General features: G+C 53.8%; 1 protein-coding gene across 3 annotated transcripts; it reads left to right on the top strand.

Annotated features, from left to right (window-relative positions):
- The first annotated feature begins 4,639 nt into the window (after positions 1–4,639).
- On the top strand, positions 4,640–19,072 carry TBC1D22B (TBC1 domain family member 22B). 3 transcript variants are annotated; one of them, XR_014879958.1, is made up of 14 exons: positions 4,640–4,885; positions 8,577–8,633; positions 9,712–10,025; positions 10,584–10,763; positions 11,222–11,292; positions 11,710–11,838; positions 12,209–12,274; positions 13,118–13,232; positions 15,638–15,744; positions 16,154–16,229; positions 16,541–16,668; positions 16,886–16,981; positions 17,493–18,112; positions 18,218–19,072. XR_014879958.1 is itself a non-coding variant. In XM_085210609.1 (13 exons), exons 1-13 carry the CDS (start codon positions 4,830–4,832, stop codon positions 17,619–17,621), a joined length of 1,524 nt encoding a protein of 507 aa, XP_085066735.1. In that variant the 5' UTR covers positions 4,640–4,829; the 3' UTR covers positions 17,622–19,072. The 3 variants fall into 3 exon arrangements, 2 of the variants coding, with proteins under 2 accessions (XP_085066735.1, XP_085066736.1); XM_085210609.1 differs by having other exon boundaries at positions 17,493–19,072; XM_085210610.1 differs by lacking the exons at positions 4,640–4,885; positions 8,577–8,633 and adding an exon at positions 9,221–9,377 and having other exon boundaries at positions 17,493–19,072.
- Positions 19,073–20,600: the final 1,528 nt, after the last annotated feature.

Here is a 20,600-nt window from a genome sequence, read left to right as displayed (position 1 = left end):
GAAGCCCATGGCCAGGTTACGGGAAGTCGGTTACTGTCGGTCGGCAGCGGTGACACTTTGCTCGTGTTATACTTTCTGAGCTGTCAAACCCCACTTCCCAGCTCTGCAACACTTTGGCTTTGGGGCTGTTGGTCAGGTTTTGTTTTGTTTCATTTGATGTCATGAGAATGTTGGCACTCGGCTACTACTGAGCTGTTGGCACCGTGCTGCTTTGTGGAGGATGCCCATCACGGGATTGTGCTGTTCCTGCCGCAAGGAAGGGCACCGAGCAGTCTGAAAGTTACTCTGCAAGACCCCCAGCTCAACCCAATCGGGCCATTCCTTGATTTATGCCAGCGCATAAAAACAGCATTCCTATCCCGTTCCCTATGCTCTCTTCTCCAAGTAGAGCTGCTTTTTGGGAACTGGGGTTCCTAGAGCTCTGTCCCAGCTCTGGATGCATCCCGTGTTGTGTCGCTGCTGCATCTCTGCACAAAGCGTTAATTCCGTTTGTTTAGCTTTTTTTTCCCTGCTCAGCTGCATCTTTCATCTCCTCCTCGAGGCCGCTCAGAGCAGGAAGCACTGCTCCGAATGCCTTCAAAGTTCAGCCCTATTTAGAGATGCGGTTTGCATTGAACCTCCCCTCTCGCTTTTCCTCCGGACCATCCGGGAAGCAGCTCTTACACGAAAGCAGAGCAGCGCAGAGCCCCCGCGCCGCATCCTCCCGCTGCTATCGCGGCTGCCCGGGTTGAGCACAGCCCACCCTTCCCGTAAACACTCACAACTGCTGCGGCGTTTCTTAGAAAAGGGCCGAGTTGGTCCGGCGCTGCTCAGCGCGCTGACAGCTGCGGCGTTTCCGTCTGCCGCTGGTGATCCCGTCCACCATCGCTGTGCCCTGCGCTGCAGCCTTCCCTCCTGCTGGCACCTTCGTGTAGCCAAGAGCCACCAGGTCCATCCATGTCCTGCACCTCTAGGAGTATGGCGATGGGAGACCCAAAGTCAATAGCATAGAATGGCTTGGGTTGTGAGGGACCTCGAAGGTTGTCCAGTCACAATAGGCAAGTTTCCCTTCTCCCAGACAAGAACAGCAGGGTTGGGTTGGAGATGATGGATGTTTTATTACTCGTCTAGCTGTTCCTGCTGCTTTTACATCATAGAATCGCTAAGGTCAGAAAAGACCACTAAGATCCCCAAGTCCGACCCCAGCACACCAAGCCCACTGACCACATCTCTCAGTGCCACATCTTGAACAACTCCAGGGATGGTGACCCCACCACCTTCCAGGGCAGCCTGTGACAATGCATCGCCGCTCCTTCCGAGAAGAAATGTATCCTAACATCCAACCTCAAAAGAGCAAAAACAAAAAGGATGAAACAGGACCAGGACAAGTCTTCATGCCACCCAATCTCGAGATCTAGGGCTGAACAGACAGCTGCAGACTTGCAGAGGGTCAGCACTCAACACACCTTTGCCTTCCCATATCCAGCACGGTGCTCAGCCACAGCAAAGGCAACAAACTCTCTTTATCACATCGCTTCCTGGGAATGGGAGGTGAGCAGCAGCCAGACATGCTGGAAATGCACACACGGGCTTGGAGGTGGCACCTTTGGGCCCTTCTGGGCACAGTGAGTCACAGAAGCTATTTTAAACCCCTGCCTTAGGACGAGAGGAATGAGCAGCAGATCCCACAGCTCCCTGGTAATGAAGCACTGTGTGTGAACATTGATCTCCCAGTGCTTTGCCAAAGTCCTGTGTGGCAATAGCATCATTTCCATGGGGCGTGTGGGGAAACTGAGGCACGGCACACTGGCTTGCTGGAGACATTTTGTGGCAGAGCTTAAGAGCAGGGCTCAGCCTTTCCCTGCCCTATCACTCCCACAAGGGAAATGTCAGCCAGGAGAAAGTGTGCAGCAAGAGGTTCCCGGCTTTGTTTATGAGTGCCAAGAGCTTGCAGCCAACGAGCAAGATGAGACCACAGGCAGAACTGTCCCAGCAGCATAAGCACCCTTCTTTGGGTGGGACCGGCCACCAAGCGATGTCCCCATGTCCCCCAGGTACGGGAGCTGAGGGCAAAGCCCTGCACTCATTTCAACCCTGGCAAAAATGAACAAAGCGGGGGGAGATGTCCCTTCCCAGACCTCTGGAAAAACCCTGTGCTGTGACCCCAGGTGCAGGTTTCAGGCACCTGAAGCCTTGTGGGGTTTGCACCAATTTTACCAAGATGGAACCTGAGCTGATTCTGCGTCCGTGACACACTGAAACTGCATCACTGGGCTGAGAGTTGGTGGGGGTTTTTGCAAGGAAGAAACACTTTATTCACCGTAAAAAAAAAAAAAAAAAAAAAAAAAAAGAAAAAGAAAGCACACCAAAACAAAACAAAAAACCAAAAACCCCACACACCGCAAAACCTTTCCAGTGTGTAAAGCTGAGTCAAATTTAGCAACTTCAGCTAAAGAAAAATATTTGTAAAGGGGTAATCAGAGTGTTTTTCATCCTTTTCCAAGCTTTTCCCCTTCCTCCAGGGTAATTTTTCATGTTTTTAATCACTGTGTTTGTTACAGTTAGGAGGGTGTTAAGCGACCCGAAAAATGAAACAGCTCTCGTTTCAAACCCAAGCAGCCAGTTCAGTTAACCTGAAATGACACACAGGACACATCAGCGTTTGAAGGGAGAGCGGGTTGCAGGAACAGAGATCTCACCCCACTGAGAAGGCTGTGAGAAAAACAGAAGCAGCAAAATGTCATTTCAGGTCAACCCACGCTGAAATTCTTCAGACTTTCCCCCCACAGGGGTGCAGGCAGGGCCTGCACACAGCAGTGCTGACCCCAATGGAAACTGCCCTGCGCTTGCAACCTGCCCCAGGCCACCGCTCATAGCCTGTTGCTTGCTGCACATGTGCACGGGTACAGGAAGGCACACGCCTGCTTGAGTGTATGTAATCCTCCCTAAGCAGGCGGACCTGGATGGCTTTGGCTCAGGTTGGCTGCTATTGCCAGCAAAAGGCAGCTACAGATGCTTGGATTTTGTCCTTGGCATCCTTTCATCCCCCATCCCTTCTTTTGGGGCAGAACGGAGCTGATGAGCACCCTTCCATGCTTTTTCCCCCAGGGCGTTTCCAAAGTCTTTGATAAAGCCTGGGAATGAATGAATCACGCGAAGACGACCTGTGAATTGCCATCGCAAAGCAGGAGGGAGATTTCTGACAAGGACTGATCGCTCAGGCTGGGGAGGGACAGCAAACAAACCCACCCTGCAAGGTGGAGGGGACAACAGCACTGAGGGGCTTTGAGCACCAGCAGAGCCTCGCACCCAAGCGCCATGCTCAGCCTCCCCGACACCAGGGACACTTCCATTTCCCTGTATGAACGCTGAGCTTTCAAACTTCCCACCACCAGCTTGCGTGTCCTCGGGGACACCAGCCCTGCTCCGTGCGCGTCTCAAAGCAGGTCGGGACCACAGAAAATCCCACGTTAGATCCTTCCAGACCCCGAGTCCAACCCCACACAGCCCCACCCGAACCCAGACTCCATGGCTGAGCGCCGTCCTAATGCTGCGGAGCCGCGCCGTGCCCGCTGAGGCAGAGCCTTTCCCTCACACCCAGCCTTGAACACATCTCGTAGACACACAGCAACCGCGAGCTCCGTGCGCGGCGGGGCTCCCACGGCCGAGCGTCCCCAGCAGCGCCCGGCCCGCTGACGGAGGGCAGCGACCTGCAGCTGGGCGCCTCGACGCGCGCTTATTTTTTACCAGCCCGAAGTTTCCTTTCCCCGCTTCAGCCTCGGGACGGGAAAAGGAACCGATTCCCCTCTCAGCTTTCGATCTCGCTCAGAACTGAAAGCTGCCGGGCCCGAAACGTCCCTGCATCCCGCGCGGGAGCAGCGAGCAGAGCAGAGCCGGCTTCCAGCAGCGCGCGGTGCGGGGCTGTGCCGCCCCCTGCTGTCCTCCGGAACCGATTTTGTACAGAAATAGGTCGCTTCGGTACAGAAACGTGCGCTTTTTTACACAGAAACGTGCGCTTTTGTGCAGAATTATGCGTCTTTTTGCCCCTTTTGGAGCACCCCCATCGCTCGAAGGCCCTACGAGCGGTTCGAGGAGGCGGCAACTGCGGCCACCTGGCGGCCGCTCGCTGAGCGCGCGGTGACGGCGCTCCGTGCGCCCCGCGGCAGGACGGACCTCGGGGACAACGCGGGGCCGTCAGGACTGGAAACGGCCCGAAATCCTCGGGGCTGCCCCGGCGATCAGAGCGGCCGCGCAGAGGGCCCGGCCCGGCCCGGCCCCGTGCGCCCTTCGCTCCGCCGCCGCCCCCCGCAGCCCCCCCGGATTTAACCCGCTGCCCCCCCGCCCCCTCGCGATGATTTCGCCCTCGCAGCTCAGATGCCCGCCTGGCGCGTTTCCCCCCGCGCTACGAGATTGGCCCTTCCCGCTCAGGGCGGTGCTGAACGCTCCCCGCCCTCCCCTTCGCGAGGTGGGTGGGTTTTCCCATCCTCCCCCCCCGGCGCTAATGGAGCGCTCCCTCTCAGCCCCCTCCTCCCCCCCTACGGGGCGGAATGGTCTCTCCCTGTGCCCACAGCCCCACCCCAGCCCTCCTCCGCCCTGACGTCACAAATGCTCCCACTTCCTATTGGCTGAGCCGCCGGGCCTGGAGCATAGCGGCCAATGGCGACGCTCTCTCCGCCCTCATCCAAGATGGCGCCGCCAGGGGCCGCAGGCGGGCAGTGGTGAGGCGGCCTGGGGGTGGGGGGGGCGCGCCGCCTTCTCCGCGCTCCGCCGCTGCGCCGCGGGGCCGGCCGGCCGGCCCGGTGGGCCCGCTGCCTGGCTGGCCGCCGGGCCCGGCCCTGCGTAGCTCCGCTATGGCGGCTGAGAGCGGGCGGCAGTTCTGGAAGCGGAGCGCCAAGCTGCCGGGCAGGTGAGCTGGGCCTGGCAGCGACCCGGGGCTGGGGACTCGTGGGGTTGAGCTGGGCTCCGTGGGGCCGCCCCGGCCGCGGGGGCCGCGTGTGTGCCTCGCGCGTGGCCGGAGCCCCGCGGGCTGTAGCGGAGGAACGGGTCCGGGTCTTCGGCCATTCGCCCCGAGTGGAGCCTTTGGGGTGCCGCTCTCCCGGTTCAGGCCGCACTGGGGGTCCTGGGCTGTGGCTGCTCCCCTCCCGCTGCGGCCTTCGTAGTGGCGGTGGAGGGGAAGGAGCGGCGCCCGGGGCCGCGCGGCCTCGGGTAGGAAGGGGGGGGGAGGAGAGGAAGGTTCCTGAGCGGCCGTGTGAGCAGAGCAGCCCGTGGGGACGCCCGCGGTTCTGGTGCTCCCTTCCGCCTCGCTTACGCTCAGTAGTCTCGTCTGGAGCTTGCCCTTCCCCTCCCGGTGCTCTTAGCTGGCTGCGGGGGCGATTAGATTTGGGATTGCCCATGAAAAATTCTCTCCCGGCTCGGTCTGCAGTGCAGCCTTTGGGGCCTTTCGAAGCAGGTGGAGGGAACCGACGAGCTGTCCCAGCTCGACGGATTCCCCATAGGCTCAGCCTTTGTTGTGCAGTGGATGTGGTGCTGATGGTTGTGCTTGGTGATCTCAGAGGTCTTTTCCGTAATGATTCTGTGACATCCCTTGGACTGGTGAGGCAGCCTAAGTTTGTGGCAACTAAAGGGAAAGCACTGAGCACTGTGCATCCCTCCTCTCTCTCCTATGGGAGGACGGTGCTGTGCTGCCCCCAGGTTGCTCTGTGTCCCCGTGGTCCCATCCCTGGATGTTGTGCTGGGCTATGCTGCCAGCATCTCTCTTGCACAACTGATGACTTTAGAGCTAGCTTGGAAAGCTCAAACCAGGTGAACCGGTCTGGGAGGCAGCCAGTCCTGCACAGACAGTGTGCTCCGACATCAAGGCTTTGTCAGAGCTCTCCCCTCCTAACAGACAAGTTTACAAATACTCTGTCCTGTGGTGTGGAGGAGGCTCATTACCACTTCTGTATGCTCTGCGTGCCAGTCTTTTCCAGAGATTCTTACTAATAAATGGTGTTTCATGTCTTCGGTGCTGCCTTGCATCTTTTGCACTGGGAGTTCTCAACCTTGTGATTCTTTTGGGATGTGCTGGCAGGTTGGTCTGGCGCGTTGTCCTGTGTGATGCACTGTTTATTTCCTGCCCTATAGAGAGTTGAGTAGTAAGGCATCAGTGTATGCGTTGTTTAAATGCTCTTTTAAAAAAGGGAGAAGCTGAGAGAGTCTGCTGGGAATAAAACATTTTCAGTCTCTGCAGTTGCCCTAACATGCTGAAGATGTGCTCTCTGCTGCAGCGCCCGTAACCCGAGCCCTGCCATGATCTGCCCATAAGAGCTGTAACACAGGTGCCACAGCAGAGCTCAGGCACAGATTGCATCAGGCACTGGGTAGGGAGGTGATGGGAAATACCTTGTCCCACCGAGCTCTAAAGGAGGACGGGGACTTGTGCTGTCAATCTGGGAGCACAGCATCAGCACAGGTCTCAACTCCTGACTCAGTGGTATTTGCTAACACATGGTGCTTGCCCTGAGCTTCCCATTTGTGCAAAGGTCAGTTAAGCTTGGAGACAGCCATTTCATCTAACTGATGCACTAGGGAGAGCCAGGCGAGTGAATAAATGAAGTATTTACAGATTGCCTCTTGCTGCCCTGCCTCTGTTTTCTGAGCTGTAGCAGTGGGATCTGCTGATGCAGCTTTGTGAGGCACTTTAGGATGTGCTGAGAGTCAGTGATGGGCTGAGCTGGAGGAGCAGGATCAGGCACTGAGTCTGCTCGGGCTCTGTGGTGCAGAGTTGCCACCTGGCAGCTGTGAAGGTGCGTGCATGTCTCAGGTCACCTGTTGCATGCTCTGCTTCCTTTCCAGCTTGCTTTATATATATGTGTATATTTTTATATACAAACATATGTGGAATGGTGGTACTCAGCTCTACCTGTCAACTTCAGCTGCCTGTGTGGGAGCTCCAGCTGATGTGCTGTGCAATGGATCAGCCCAGGACACTTCATCTGTGGGAGCCTGGGCTCTTCACAGATCTGCCTGGGAGATGGAACACTGCTGTCGTGTCGGCCGTTAGCAGCGACAGCATCATCCGACTGCTTCAGAGCATCAGGAAGGGATTTCTTCATCCACTACTGGCTCCCACATCCCCTATTCTGACTGTTCATTTTGCTGATGAGCATCACACAGACCCATGTGTGGTTTTCATCCCTTCACATGGGAATCAGATCGTGTACCACAAAGCATGCGGATGTTCCTGGGCGGTGCCGGTCCCCTCGCAGGGAAGAGCAGTGCTGTGACTGTTGTTAGGAGATGTTGTGAGCTTGGTGCTGAGCTTTGGAAAGACTCTGCAGGGCTCCCCTCCTGTGGGGACCTGCCACGAGTCATTTGGAAACAGCTTTTTTTAACCCCAATAATCTTTTTGCTCTGCCCACCCGTGAGTTTGCCTCTGTTTAATAGCTGTCCCGACTCCTCAATGCTAATTACTCGATGGACTCCTTCCTAGCCCTGACTGGAGGTGTGCCAGCACAGTCTTTCAGCACTTCCAGCAGCCGCCCCTTGCAGCTGGAGCCCACCCCTCTTTGGCCTCTCGCTGTGTTGCAGCTGTTCCCAGCCTCTGCCCTGGGTCTCCGTGCCTCTCCCTTCCAGATGGACCTACTGCTGTCACTTCCCTGGCACCCGCTTGTCCTTTGCTGGCTCTCCAACTGCGCCAGGCTGTGATCCTCCCCTGCCACAGCCAGGCTCCGTCTGAGGCTCCTGAGGTGACCTGAGGGAAGCCTGTCCTTTGTGTGCTGGCTCTGAATCTGCCCTTGTCTCTGCTGTGGGATGTAGGGTGTGCTGTGTACTGGGGCTACAGAGTGCTGGTTGTGTCCAGAGATTCAAGTGTGGCGGCGTGGCTGTGAATAGTTTCCCAAATTGAGGTAATAACTGAGGATCTCTGTCTCACTTCCACAGCCTGTAAAACTAGCGATGAGTGGTGTCTATCAGCTCCTTTTTGGGGCAGTGCTCCCCATGCAGTGCCAGCAGCCCTCAGGCTCTCTGTGCCCTGGAGCACTCGTCCAGCTCCGCAGGGGCTGAGCCATGACTTGTTCCAGACCACATAGGAAGTGGTTAAGCTGGGATTTGGACCTGCATCAAACCCCATACTGGAGGCTGCTTTGCTGTAACGTTGGCTGCAAGCCTGAGTGCCAGTGTGGGGGTCAAACCCTCAGTGCTGAGGAGTCCCAGTGTTGCTGGATGGAGTCCTTCCCTATTGTGGAGGGCTCAGAGGTGTGGGTTCTCTAACCCGGGCAACTTTTGGATGAAAAAGAGAATGAATGTCAATGCTTGTGGCAGGTGGCTGAAATGAGCAGAGAGCAGATCTGTGCTCGAGGAAGCAAATCCCAGTTCAGGCTGGAAAGAGCCTACGACTTTAAACAAAGCTTCTCTTTGCTGCTGCAAAGAACAAATCTTCAGCTAATTGTGGCTCTTTGGATCTAAGGCTTTGAAGGCAGAAGCTTAATGAAGTTGATTTTGGTCTGTATTTGGCTCCCAACAGCGTGCAAGAAGTGTTATCCCAGTTCAGGCTGAGCAGACCACTGTGGGCGCCCTGAGATATTTTGCACTGTCTCTTTCTTTTTCCCTCCCTGCAGCATTCAGCCTGTCTATGGAGCACAGCATCCTCCACTGGATTCCCGCCTCACCAAAAAGTAAGTGCAGTTTGTCCCCTGAGGCATGGCCTGTGTGCTTTGCTTTTCTGTCTTTCTTTTTTTTGGCACAGTCTCGGTAGGAGTCTCCAGCATCCCTAGCACTGTGATATTCCATCTCCTCCTGATTGGACTGGTTCATTTTGCTGGGAATGTGGAAATGATGTTGCAGCTTCATTCACATTTCCTGAGCAAACTCAGATGGCACCAGCACAGCCCTGCTGTGCGTCCCCCTGCTCCGTGCAGTCTGAGCTCTCTGGTGCAGCTGTGATTCAGGCATGTGCAGGAAGGGCTGCAGAGGAGTATGGTGCTGTCCTGGGCTCTGTGAATGCTCGCAGGAAAGCTTATCTGCTGCTGCCTTTGTAGCCAGAGATCTAGCACTGGGCACAAGAAGGGAGAAGTTGCATTCTTTAGCAGTGATGTCTGCACCCATTGGATAGGGAAGAGCTGAGGGAAGGGCGAGGTAAAGCAGGCAGAGTCAGCAGCACAACCACAGCACCCCTCCCAGCAGGAAGAGGCAGCACTGCACTGATCTGCACGGCCTCCTTGTCCCTATCTTGTGCTGTGCAGCAGTTCCTGTCCGTGACGCTTCAGCTGGTGGACTTTGACTCCTGCAGCTTAAGGGTAAATGGAAAGGCTCCTCCTGCACCTGAGAAAAGAAACAGCCTGGTCTGTCTGCTGGGAGCGACTACAGCTGTGCCAGGAGCTTCCAGGAGCATAGACTGGTTCTGGCATGCCTCTCCCCAGGTCACAAGACTTCTTTTTGCATTCATCTGCCTGTTTTCTGTGGTTTGGGAGGAAGCAGAGCTGGAGAAACTGTATGTCTCTCTTGTTTGCCCTTCTGAGCTGAGGAGGCTGGCACCTCTCCAGCTGTTAGCTGGCACTGTGGCTTTCTGTGCCCTGAGATCATACCAGCTTGGGCAGCTTTGAGGAGCTTAATGCGTGCCCTGGGGTTTCGGAGGTGGAACTAGGAAACTGGGGGAAGCCAGGGACTGCCTGTGTGGAGCTGGAACTCAGTGAAGGAAAAGAACGTGGATTATCTAACAGTGCTACTCTGACATTGTTTCTCTCTGGCTTCCAGCTTCATCAAGGACCGCTCCAAAGCCAGTGCGCTGCCTATGAAAAGTAAGAAGGCCTCCAGCTTTCATGAGTTTGCCCGCAACACCAGTGATGCCTGGGACATTGGTGATGATGAAGATGAAGACTTCACTTCCTCTTCTTCCTCTTTGCAAACTTTGAACTCTAAAGTGGCCAAGGCCACAGCTGCACAGGTCCTGGAGAACCACAGCAAGATGCGGGTGAAACCTGAGAGGACTCAGCCTGCTCTCAGTGAGGTGCCCACCAACTGCAAGGTCAACAAGTCCAGCAGCGAGGCCCAGCTCTCCAGGATGTCTGGTAAGAGCTGTCTTTAGGAGCAGCTTCTGGAGCTCAATATCGTAGGTACAGACATGTCTGTCTTCAAGGGTCCTTGAAGAGAGACAAACTGAGGAGTTTTGAAAGTCTGTTAAATTCTTGGTCAGCATGTGCTGCTCTTAATCAAGGTCAGGATGAGACCCTGTAGATGACCTTGCAGTTAGCTTGTTCACTCTTTGGGTTGAAGCTCGTTGGGGCATATCTGCAAGCTGGTTTTTCTGGGGTTCCCTCAGCTTCCTTCTGCCTCATCTTCTGTCTGTCCCATGTCCTCCCATATTTCATAGGGGAGGTCTGACCTGCTGGCAGGCAGATATCTTGACGCAGAAGGAAGGAAAGGAAAAGAAATGGGGGGAAGTGATGGATCAGCCATTCCCAGAGATCTGTTGTTGCTCTTCCAAGTGGGCCAGCAGTGCTCTGTATGCTGGGGTTGGGCAAGAGAGAGAACGCCTGCTGTGCCGAGCCTCTGGCAGTAGTCAGTGGAGCACAGTGGGGTTGAAGAGCTGCTGTCCCCATCCTCACTGCAGTGTCTGCTCTGTGCAGAGGAGACCTGTGTGCGGACCCCCCTCCAGAAGCAGCAGTCCCTCCCCCTTCGGCCTGTCATTCCACTTGTCGCCCGAATCTCCGACCAGAACGCTTCGGGTGCTCCCCCCATGACGGTGAGGGAGAAAACCCGCCTGGAGAAATTTCGGCAGCTCCTTTCCAGCCATAACACGGACCTGGGTGAGTGGCGTAATGGGTGCCTGTGGGTGGGGAGGCAGAGGGAAGCCTGCTGCTTCTGTGAAACGTGGTTCGCTCTCTACTCCAGGCTGAAAAAAAATGACTTGCGTGTTGGCAGATGCTGACCTCTTCCAGCAGCTGCATGTTTCCAGTTTGTTTCTGGTCACAAGTGCTGGTTGTGGTCACGGGGCTGCTGGGCTTCGCATGAGAACTGAGCCCCGCTGAGGAGGGACCAGTGGTTAGTGTCCTGGCAGCCAGTGCTCCTGTCCCAGTGCTGAGCCAAGTGTCCCCATTCTCCAGCCACAGACCCACATCCCCAGTCACTGCTAATGTGGAGCCTTCCTGGAGGCTCAGTGTCTCCAGAGCCTGCAGGAGCAGACTGGGCTTTCCTCTCCTTTTAGGTATAGTGGTGCCTGGACGTGGCTAGGATCTAATCCATTGCCACCACTGTCCGTTTGCAGATGAGCTGAGGAAATGCAGCTGGCCTGGCGTGCCCAGAGAGGTCCGGCCTGTGACATGGCGTCTCCTCTCAGTGAGTACTTGGAGCTGGGATGCAGGAGGCTGGAGGGAATCTGGGGCACTCGCTTGTACACCTTCGTGGGGCAAATCTGTATCTGGTTCTGCTCATGTTGTACCTGTGGCCAGCCTACCAATGAGCTGTAGGATTTTTCTGGTCAGGGGTTGTAATTGCTACATCTCCCGAGCACAAACCCCAGGCAGGTGCTGGGAATGTCGCTTGTTGTTTCAAGAAACTGAATCCTGTAAAGTTGGATTGTATCAGATTAGAAAAGGCATCAGAGTGTGGGAAAGCCGAAGACCACAAGTACTCTTCTCCTGCTCCAGATTCCCCATATCTGCTGCATTATGTGCACAGCTGCCGGGCAGGATTTTAGGGATTGGTTTGTGGTGAGGGAGTAGGGGCTGCCCTGACCTGGGTTTCCTCCTGCAGGGTTATCTCCCTGCAAACATGGAGCGTCGGAAGCTAACCTTACAGCGCAAGCGGGAGGAGTACTTTGGCTTCATCCAGCAGTACTACGATTCCCGGAACGAAGAGCACCATCAGGACACTTACCGACAGGTACCTGCCGTCTGCCCGGCTTTTCGGCCCCTTGCCACTGCATGTTTTTGAGTTGGGGTCATACCAGGACTTCTACCTGTTAGTTACAGGTAGAAGTTACAAGTACTGGATTAAGCCTTCCCTAAATTGACCAAATAACTGGATTTCCCAGCCCATCTCTTGTCACCAGCCCAGCTCTGAGCAAAGGACGCTGAACGCAGAATTGTAGGTGACTTTCCCTACATGGCTGTAATTTGTAGCACTCATAGTACTCATCAACAAGTGCAGCTCTTGCCTGAGAGGCACTGCAGGGTGGATGCTCTTCTGTCATGTTTAGTTATTGTGCCCCTTAAAAGCATGGCTGATGTGTCTGACCTATGCTCTCTTCCAGATTCACATCGACATTCCAAGGACCAACCCACTCATCCCCCTCTTTCAGCAGCCACTTGTCCAGGAGGTAAGGGGACAGAGTTGGACCAACAGTGTCATTAGACTGAGTTAACTCTGCAGACCAGATATCCTGGACAACAGCTCCCGAAACCTTGTCCAGCTGATCAGTAAATACGTGCTCACGCTGCCAGGTCTAGTCTTCAACTTTCTGAAACACATCAGTCTTAGAGACCAGGGGCTGTGAGGTCAGCATTTTTTTCTGGGAAGAATTGGTAATGGTCCTGAAGCTTTTGTTCTGAAACAAATACAATGAATTTGAAACAGAGCAGGACATCAGCTGTGTTTCACTACAAATACGCCTCTGTGCAAAGCAGTGTGTGAGAAAATCAAGTAGGGCTGTTGGAGAGGTGGCCAGGAGGTGAGCACCTGTTGTCTTTGGAAACAGCCTCGGTGTGTTTGCGGTATGTCAGAGTATGATATCCTGGGGCTGGCTGGGAGTAAAATATGTAGGTCATGGAGGCTGCTCTGTTGGGTACTGTAATCTGTGATGTTCTGCTGGGAATGCTGTGCTGACAGCTGATGGATAAAGAGCACAGGTAACAGCCTTAGCTGTCCACATGATGTTCAGCAAGATGTGCAGCTCTTGGAAAGTTGGTGTCTGGTCTTCAAGCAGCAGTTTTGATGAGGAGTCTGGGTTGTCTTGCTCTGGGAAGAGTGGGCTGGCCTTTGTGGGGATCTGTGCATCATGCAGGAGTCTCTTAGGACTGGTATCTTCTTATCTTAACCATACTGCTGCAGAAGAGCCTGTCAGTGCATGATCTTTGCTCCCTGAGCTTAGCAATTATGCTTTTCTGCCTCTCCTTTGTGCACGGCTAATGCAGGTACCTGCTTTCCTTCAATTCTTCCCTAGATCTTTGAAAGAATCCTGTTTATATGGGCCATTCGACACCCAGCCAGTGGCTATGTACAGGGAATCAATGACCTGGTCACTCCATTCTTTGTTGTGTTCCTCTCTGAGTATGTTGGTAAGTGATGTTCACTGCCTCTTAACTGCCATGGTGTGAAGTGCTGGCATTGCCTTGCTGGAGGTGATGTGTTTTCTTTCAGCTCCTGTGCCATGCAAGAGATGCATCTTGTGCATCTCTTAGTGCATCTTTGCTGCCTGGCTGAATTGACTTCAGTTTCATAACCTCGCTGAGCTCTGCAGAAGTTGAAGCAGTAACGGTAGATCTGCATTTGAACGTACTCAGAAGAGCCCACCCTCCTCCAATCTAGGTGCTGAGGGAGTTTAGGCAAAGCCTTGGTGCCCTTGGGGTGGTGGGGAGGATCTTGCTCTCAAAGCTTGAATTTGGAGCTCATTCTTGCTCTAGGAGGACAGACAGAAGTATAAAGAGACCCTGTTGAGAATGTAAAATAAACAGTGCAAATAATGATTCCTGTCCTGTGCTGCTAGTGCAGGTGTTTCTGTCAAGCTGAGAGTTTCAGAAACTAAACTGACTTCTCCCAGCTGCTTTTGGCTTTCTTGTCAGCCGGTTGCTTTTAGCTGGAGAGCAAGTCATTTTCACCCATGGGATTTTCATTCTTTCTCCAGCTCTTGCTGAGTTTTGGAGTTGACATGAACACTGGGATGCCATAAGAATGTTTAAGCATAAGGATTATTTTTTCACTGTAAAGAGAAAGGAAAAGGATTTTCTAAGACAATGACAGAGAAATCCTCTTTGCCGAATGATTTAGGATCTGATCCACAGCTCATTGAAGTCACTGAAAGCCTTCCACTATCTATCTAAAGCTTTGTAAACTAGTAGCTTTGTCTTTTGAGGGCATTGTGAAGAGCTAAGCCACCTCAGTTTGCACTGCGAGAGCCATGTGATCAGGGCCAGTCTCCAAGCCATACTGTTGCTCCTTACAGTCTGAAGGAGAAAGCAGTGTGGGGCTCTGCTGCTACCTGGAGCAAGTTCCCTGTTCTGGGAAGTAAAGAGTGAGTCAGCTGAGCCAGAAGAGAGCTGGTGTGATGTTGGAGCTGCTTTAGGTACTTCGTACGACTTCTTGCAGTCATGTGCCATGTTGGATATTGGGTCTCTACTCTCTGTTCATGGCTAGGACCTGTCTGATTGAGGCCGTACTTCTTCCCATCTTTCAGGCCCCTTTTATCCTGTGAATGAATGTGGCCTTCTGTCTGACACTGAGAGCTGTACGTACCCAAGCAATACCACACATCCCCTTCAGTCCCCAGAATTTGGGACTCAGAGCCAACTGTTAGGTTAGAAGCATGATGTACTCACGTCTCAGCGGCCAGCGAAACCCCACTGAAGTGTCACTCACAGGAGCTCTGCCCCCCCTCCCAAGCCCCTGGGCAGCTGTGGCACTGGTGCAGTGTCCTGGCTGCCCCCAGCCTGCCTTGTGTGGCTGCCACTGTGCCACCAGCTCCCTTTCAGAGCCATATGTTGAGTATCTTGCTCCTTTCTACAGGGCCTCTTAATGATGCCTCTGAACAGATGTTTGAGCTGAGCCATGCCCTCTGGAGACTATTTTTATGTTTAGGTTTTTTTTTTCTTTTTTTTTTTCCCCCCCAAAGCTTCTTGCAGCATGCCCAGGATTTCCTAGCAGCCTCTTTGCTGAGACTGTCAGAGTTGCTGCTCTTGTCCCTTTGTCCCTGTGCAAGCGGCAGGCTCTTCCCTGTTACCTAGGCTTATTACCACCTCCTTTTCTTTGTCACACTTGTACTGAACTCACTGTGCCTGGAGCCCTGCAGGGAGCTTTTCTGCATGAGGTGACAGCTGTGTGGCTGAGCCACCAGTACCAGCTGTACACACTTGGCCTCGTTCTGCTCCTTAACCTTGCCCATACTCCTGCTAGGGGGAAGTGATTGAGGAAAGGAGGCAGATATCTGTTAAAGGCAGGCAAAAACTCTTGTTTATAATTACCTGGGGACTTAAGGATGGCTGTTGAGGAGCCAGCAGAAGAGTAACTGGTAATTCTGGATGATGACCTACAGCTGGGAAACAGCTTTGTTACTCTTTCTCAGCAGTGTCAGCAGTGCTGGATTTGCCTCTCTTGGTTGTTCCCGTGGTGTTGGCAGAGCTGCCTCACCCACAGAGGGATTTGCCCTAGCAGCAGAGGTCACTCATGTCAGAGCCTTCATGCATGCACTGCTCTGGCCCCTCAGGTGACAACAGCAGTGGAGACCCTCTCCTGGTCCCCTGAGGAGCTGGGCTGGGTTCAGATCATGGTTGCTAAGTATTTTGGGTGCTGGTGCTCACCTGGCCTGGAGAAGCAGGTTGATGCAGAGGTGTCCTACTCTATACTGGAAAAGCTGCTCATTTCAGCTGTGCTGGTGACTGCATGCAAGGAGCCTTAAAGCCTCTTGGTGTTCCTGTGAACCATCTGGTGCCCTCCATCCCCCTTATTCTCCTCCCTGTCTGTTTTGCAGAAGAGGACGTGGAGAACTTTGATGTGACGAACTTGTCACAGGATGTTTTACGGAGTATTGAAGCTGATAGTTTCTGGTGCATGAGCAAGCTGCTGGATGGGATACAGGTGAGCAACTGGAGCTGCAGAGATGTCTCCCCTTGCCTGATGCAGCAGCACCATTGCCTTCTCGCTGTATCCCCTGGAACTAGCGAGTAACTAGCTAGGCCTGCAGCACTCTTAGCATTTAAAATTGGAGTTTTGTGCCTATGTTAGTTCTCTGACGGTGTATCCCAGCATTAATGGACACTTCTGCTGCTTTGGGCATGATCTGGGGGCAAAATCCCAGGGGAAAAAAAGAGCTGAGCTGCGCAGCCAGCACTGTCCCAACTTCCCAATTACTGGGGACTTCACAGCAGAGAGCTGACCCTGGCAATCAGGAGCCATATCTCCTTGGCTGGTGCAGAGCTGGGGATCTGGTTTTGGTCATTTCCAGTTGTTGCAGCTGCTGCTTCTGACTCATGGCCTTTCCCTGCAGGATAACTACACCTTTGCACAGCCAGGAATCCAGAAGAAAGTCAAAGCTCTGGAGGAGCTTGTGAGTCGGATTGATGGTAGGTGACAAGGGAATTTGAATGGGGGGAGGACTTCTGTCACAACAGTGAGAGGCTTTCTTTGCAAGTAGGAAGGAACCCTCTGTACAAGGGGTAGATGCTTGCCCACAGTGCGTAGGGGCAGAGCATGGTTGGCCAAAAGGCTCCTGGGGCTGGGATTTCATTGGCAAGGTAGGATGAGGTGAGTGGTGGAGGTGTTTGTGAGACCTCAGCCTGGAAGTACATGTAAGCCAGCATGATTTGGACAGTGCCTTATGCAGGAGCTTGGGTGCTGTGATCCCCAGGTGTGTAAGTGAATTGTGCTGTTTCAGAGCAGGTACATAATCACTTTAGGAAGTATGAAGTTGAATACCTGCAGTTTGCCTTTCGTTGGATGAACAATCTGCTCATGAGGGAGTTGCCTCTTCGCTGCACAATCCGCCTTTGGGACACCTACCAGGTATGTGGAGTTGCTGCCATCCCTTCTTGGCTGCTCACTGTAGGGCCACCTTCCTCACACAGGGAGATGAAGCACTGTGCAGCTGGGGAGATTAGAGGAACAAAGTGTGGCCCCTGGGGTGTTTATAGACAGCTGAAGGTGATGTGTGGACACGTGTTAGGGGGAGCTGTGCTCCAGCAGAGCCATAGGAGCTGACCCCAGGTTTTGTTGCCTCCAGTCAGAGCCAGAGGGGTTCTCGCATTTCCACCTCTATGTCTGTGCCGCCTTCTTGATCAAGTGGCGGAAGGAGATCCTGGATGAGGAAGACTTCCAGGTAAGTCCCCAGAGTGTGGGGCTAATTCTTCTGGGCAAAAGGGGAGGGAATTGCTTCAGGTGGGAACCCAGCAATGGATATGGATATATAATGACAGCTCGGCTGTCATCTCAAAACTGGCTCTAAGATCATCCAGTCTCAGGAGTTTTGCTCAGAAGTAACCCGTAGCCTTTGTGCTCAGGGCAGAGAACTGCACAGTTGGACAAATACCAGCTCTTTCCTAGGCTTGAGCTTTGGCGCAGTGAGTCCCACAGTGGCTGCCTTTTGCTGTCTGGTTGTAACACTGGATGGGAGCACCCTTTCTTGCAAGAGGTTTGAGGGCTTCTGAGGGTGTTTCACTTGTTCAGAGCTGACATGAGCACATCTTAATGTTCTCCTGAGCCTTTCTGACCTGCCAGCATGACGACCCAAAGCTCCTGAATGCTGCTGCCTCTGTTCGTTCCATCCCTGGGGTTCCTCTGGGCCTGTGTTTTGCCATCAGCTGCCCCAGTGTGAGCATCTTCTCTTCCAGGGCCTTCTAATGTTGTTACAAAACCTGCCGACAATACACTGGGGCAATGAAGAAATCGGGCTCCTCCTTGCTGAAGCCTACAGACTCAAGTACATGTTTGCAGATGCTCCCAATCATTACCGCCGATAGGTGCCAGGACTCAACTCCCTCCTCTGCCCACCTCCTCCTCCTGGCCCGATCTGATCACTGTGGCATTTTGTCATCCACGTCCTCGGATGCTTCAGCTGGGAGCTGCTCTTCGCTGTACAAAGCTCATGTTGACTTAACTCTTCTGCGTGCCTGTCTGCCACTCCACACACCTGGATGTGCCACTCCAACCACTGTCAGTATTTCACTCTGTGCTGGTGGCCTGAGCCAGGGAGAGAGGCTTGAAGGGGCAGGGGACAGCTTTACAGATAACTGAGCTCTCCCAGCCCTGCCTTGGGCTTGTCCAGCTGCCGGTTGCCTTGCTATGCTGTGACATGTTTGCCCACTGCTGCACCTGTGTACACACATGCTCGTGCCTCACATGTGTGTGCTGCCCTGTCTGCTCCCTTCTCTCTTCAGCTGCAGTTTGATCCAGCTCCCAGACAAAAATGCCTTATCAGTGACTGGCTGGAGAACTTCCCTGAGGCTGCAGGGTGAGAAGTTTCTCAGGGCCCAGCTTCATTCCTCAAGCCTTGTGGGTTCACGAGGGAGCTGCTCACACCTGCCCTCTCCTCTCCCTCCTCTTTGCCTTTCTCCAGGTATGAGGCAGTGTGGTGGGCACGGTGGGGGTTACCCCACCCACGTGGTCTGCATGATGCACACCGCTGTGATGAGACGCTCTGATGTGCCATCGGCGCAGCCCCTCGCAGCGTGAGGGCAGCAGGGGGACTTCTGGAACCTCCTTGCAAAGCCCCCATTCTTCCGAGGCGTTCTGTGTATATTGTGTTCTTGTGTATATGGGTCAAAGATGTACAATATATGTCCTCCATTTGTAGCAGATATGATTTTATATTTATAACGTGGGTCCCTTGTTCTCCCTGTCCTCTCCATGGCAGCGTAGGGTTTTGGACCCCTCTGGAGGTGAGGGTGAAGTCAGAGCCACGGGTATTTCTGCCCTGACATGTTTGGAGTGTGGAGTTTGTCAGGAAGGTGGGTGTCAGGAATGTGTATCTCGAGGCTTCCCCTGCAAAGAGGAGCGCAGGAGTTGGAAGGGGACGGGAGCTGAGAGCAGCTCGAGGAGATACAGGGTATGGTGCTGCAGGGCACCATGGTGCCAGTGCCACCAGCGGGCTCTTGGGCACCAAAGGTTCCCCAGTCCGGTGCTGGCTGTGCCCACTGCTCCCTACAGTGTGGATGCATCCTCTGAGAGAGAGAACACAGCCAGAAACCACCCTGGGTTCTTAAATGAAACCAATTGTGAATGTTTTATTGGGCTGGTTTCCTTCTGTCCCCCTCCTGCAGAGGACTGGGGGGGGGTAGGGGGAGGGAAGGAAGATATGACCCCCCCATTTCTTGGGGCGGAACATGGAGGTGCCCGGTGGGAAGGGGCAGCAGGGGCTGAGCATGTGAAAGGCAGAGCCTTGTTGCCAATAAAACTCCAGTGTCTCAAGAAACTGCTTTCCTAATCCAGAGTTGCTTTTTCTTCTTGGGCATTTAGACTTCTCCTTTATTTCAGTGCGTACCTTCTGTGGTTTCCCTGAGCCAGAGCTGCTCTCTGGCAGTTTTACATAACTCATTAAAAGACAAAAAATATATCAACAGAAGCTCAGGCTGTGTGCAGGACAGGGTGGTCTGGCACGTGCTTGTGTTTGGACTGCACCATAGCTCCTTGCATTGTCCCAAGGGCCTTCGGGTGAGTCACATTCCTCCCTCATACCTTACTCTCCCACTCCACAAAACCTTTTAGCACCATACTAAGAGAAAGCAGTAATTGTCTGAGAATTGAAGTCACAGCATGGGTTCATCCTTCTCCCCGCCCCCCAAAAAACCCACAAAAACCTGAGCTGAGACCCTACAAAGTCACTGCAAGGTCTCTGCTCTTGTGATTTTAATCCTTTGCAGTGCCTCACTTTCATTTCCCATTTTTCTGGCTCACAGGGAGAAGCTGGGGGCAAGTTGCTGATGGTTCCAGGCATGGGAGATGCCAATATCATGGAAACTTTTTATCCACAGAGTAATTCACTAAATCGTAATTTCATTTGTTCAAGGAGGAAATGATGAAGGAGGTGGAGGGAAGGTGTTTTATTGGTGTGTAATAATCCCACCCAAAAATGGCAGCAGGGAAGTGGAGAGGCAGGCACTGATGTAGGGCTGCAGGTAACTGCTTTTCAGACCTTCCATAGGAAGAAGCTGGAGGAAGCTTGATCCTTAGATCTTCATTCTCCCAATCTTCTTGCAACAGGTGGACAACACTAACAAAGATGTTAATAACTCACCTTTTAATGCATTCATATGCCTTCATAGACACCTGCTGCTCTCCCTGAGCCAGGCAGCTGTGCACCACAAAGCCCTCCTGGCTACAGAAACTGTCCTTCATCCATTCTGCTGGGTCAGGTCACACCTGTGGAGGGAAAAGGAGAAGGGTTGGAATCTGCCCAGGGAGAAAATGCTCCTCAGGGTAGAGTGATGCTCAGAGAGCACCTAGCTCCCATCTCCATCTCTTGGTAACTCTGCCTGCGTCATAGCTGCAGGAGCCCCCAGGCCCACAAGCAGAGCCCAGAGATGGGATTCACACCCCATGTTCCCACTTCCCATCCCTATGGGGGGGCTCTGCAGCCCCCCCAAGCCGAGGGCTGCCAGATGGGTCCCCTCCTGCAGCAGGGAACAAACTCACCCGCAGGAGGCATTGGAGGCAACATAAGGCCACCCTCCCTCCAAGTCCTCCATCCCTCTGTTCCTCTTCACAGCTGCTCCATGCCTGCATAACCCCTGTGTGTCAGCAGTGCAGCAGCAGGTGGGCTGAGCTCCCTCTGCTAAAGGAGGAAGAAAAGAATGAGTGGGAACTGCACTGACTGAGCAGGAACCAGGGAGAGCCCTGCTCTGCCTCCAGTTCCCTCTCAGCAGGGATGTGGCACTGAGCAGAGCCTCCACACACCCCAGGATCTGCTGCCATCATCGCATACCCGAGAAGCACAACAGAAA

This window comes from Meleagris gallopavo, chromosome 28 (assembly GCF_905368555.1).
Source record: "Meleagris gallopavo chromosome 28, MGAL_WU_HG_1.1, whole genome shotgun sequence".
Taxonomy (NCBI): domain Eukaryota; kingdom Metazoa; phylum Chordata; class Aves; order Galliformes; family Phasianidae; genus Meleagris; species Meleagris gallopavo.
The sequence above is the reverse complement of the archived record's forward strand: the minus strand, read 5'-3'. Positions and strand labels throughout refer to the sequence as shown.

What these genes read in the sequence shown, in the direction of transcription:
- TBC1D22B (XM_085210609.1), top strand. Translation starts at nt 4,830, where the DNA reads ATGGCGGCTGAGAGCGGGCGGCAGTTCTGGAAGCGGAGCGCCAAGCTG. An exon ending in CCAGCTCTCCAGGATGTCTG is followed by an intron (nt 10,026 to 10,583) that starts GTAAGAGCTGTC and finishes TGCTCTGTGCAG; the next exon opens with AGGAGACCTGTGTGCGGACC. An exon ending in AGCTGCTGGATGGGATACAG is followed by an intron (nt 15,745 to 16,153) that starts GTGAGCAACTGG and finishes CTTTCCCTGCAG; the next exon opens with GATAACTACACCTTTGCACA.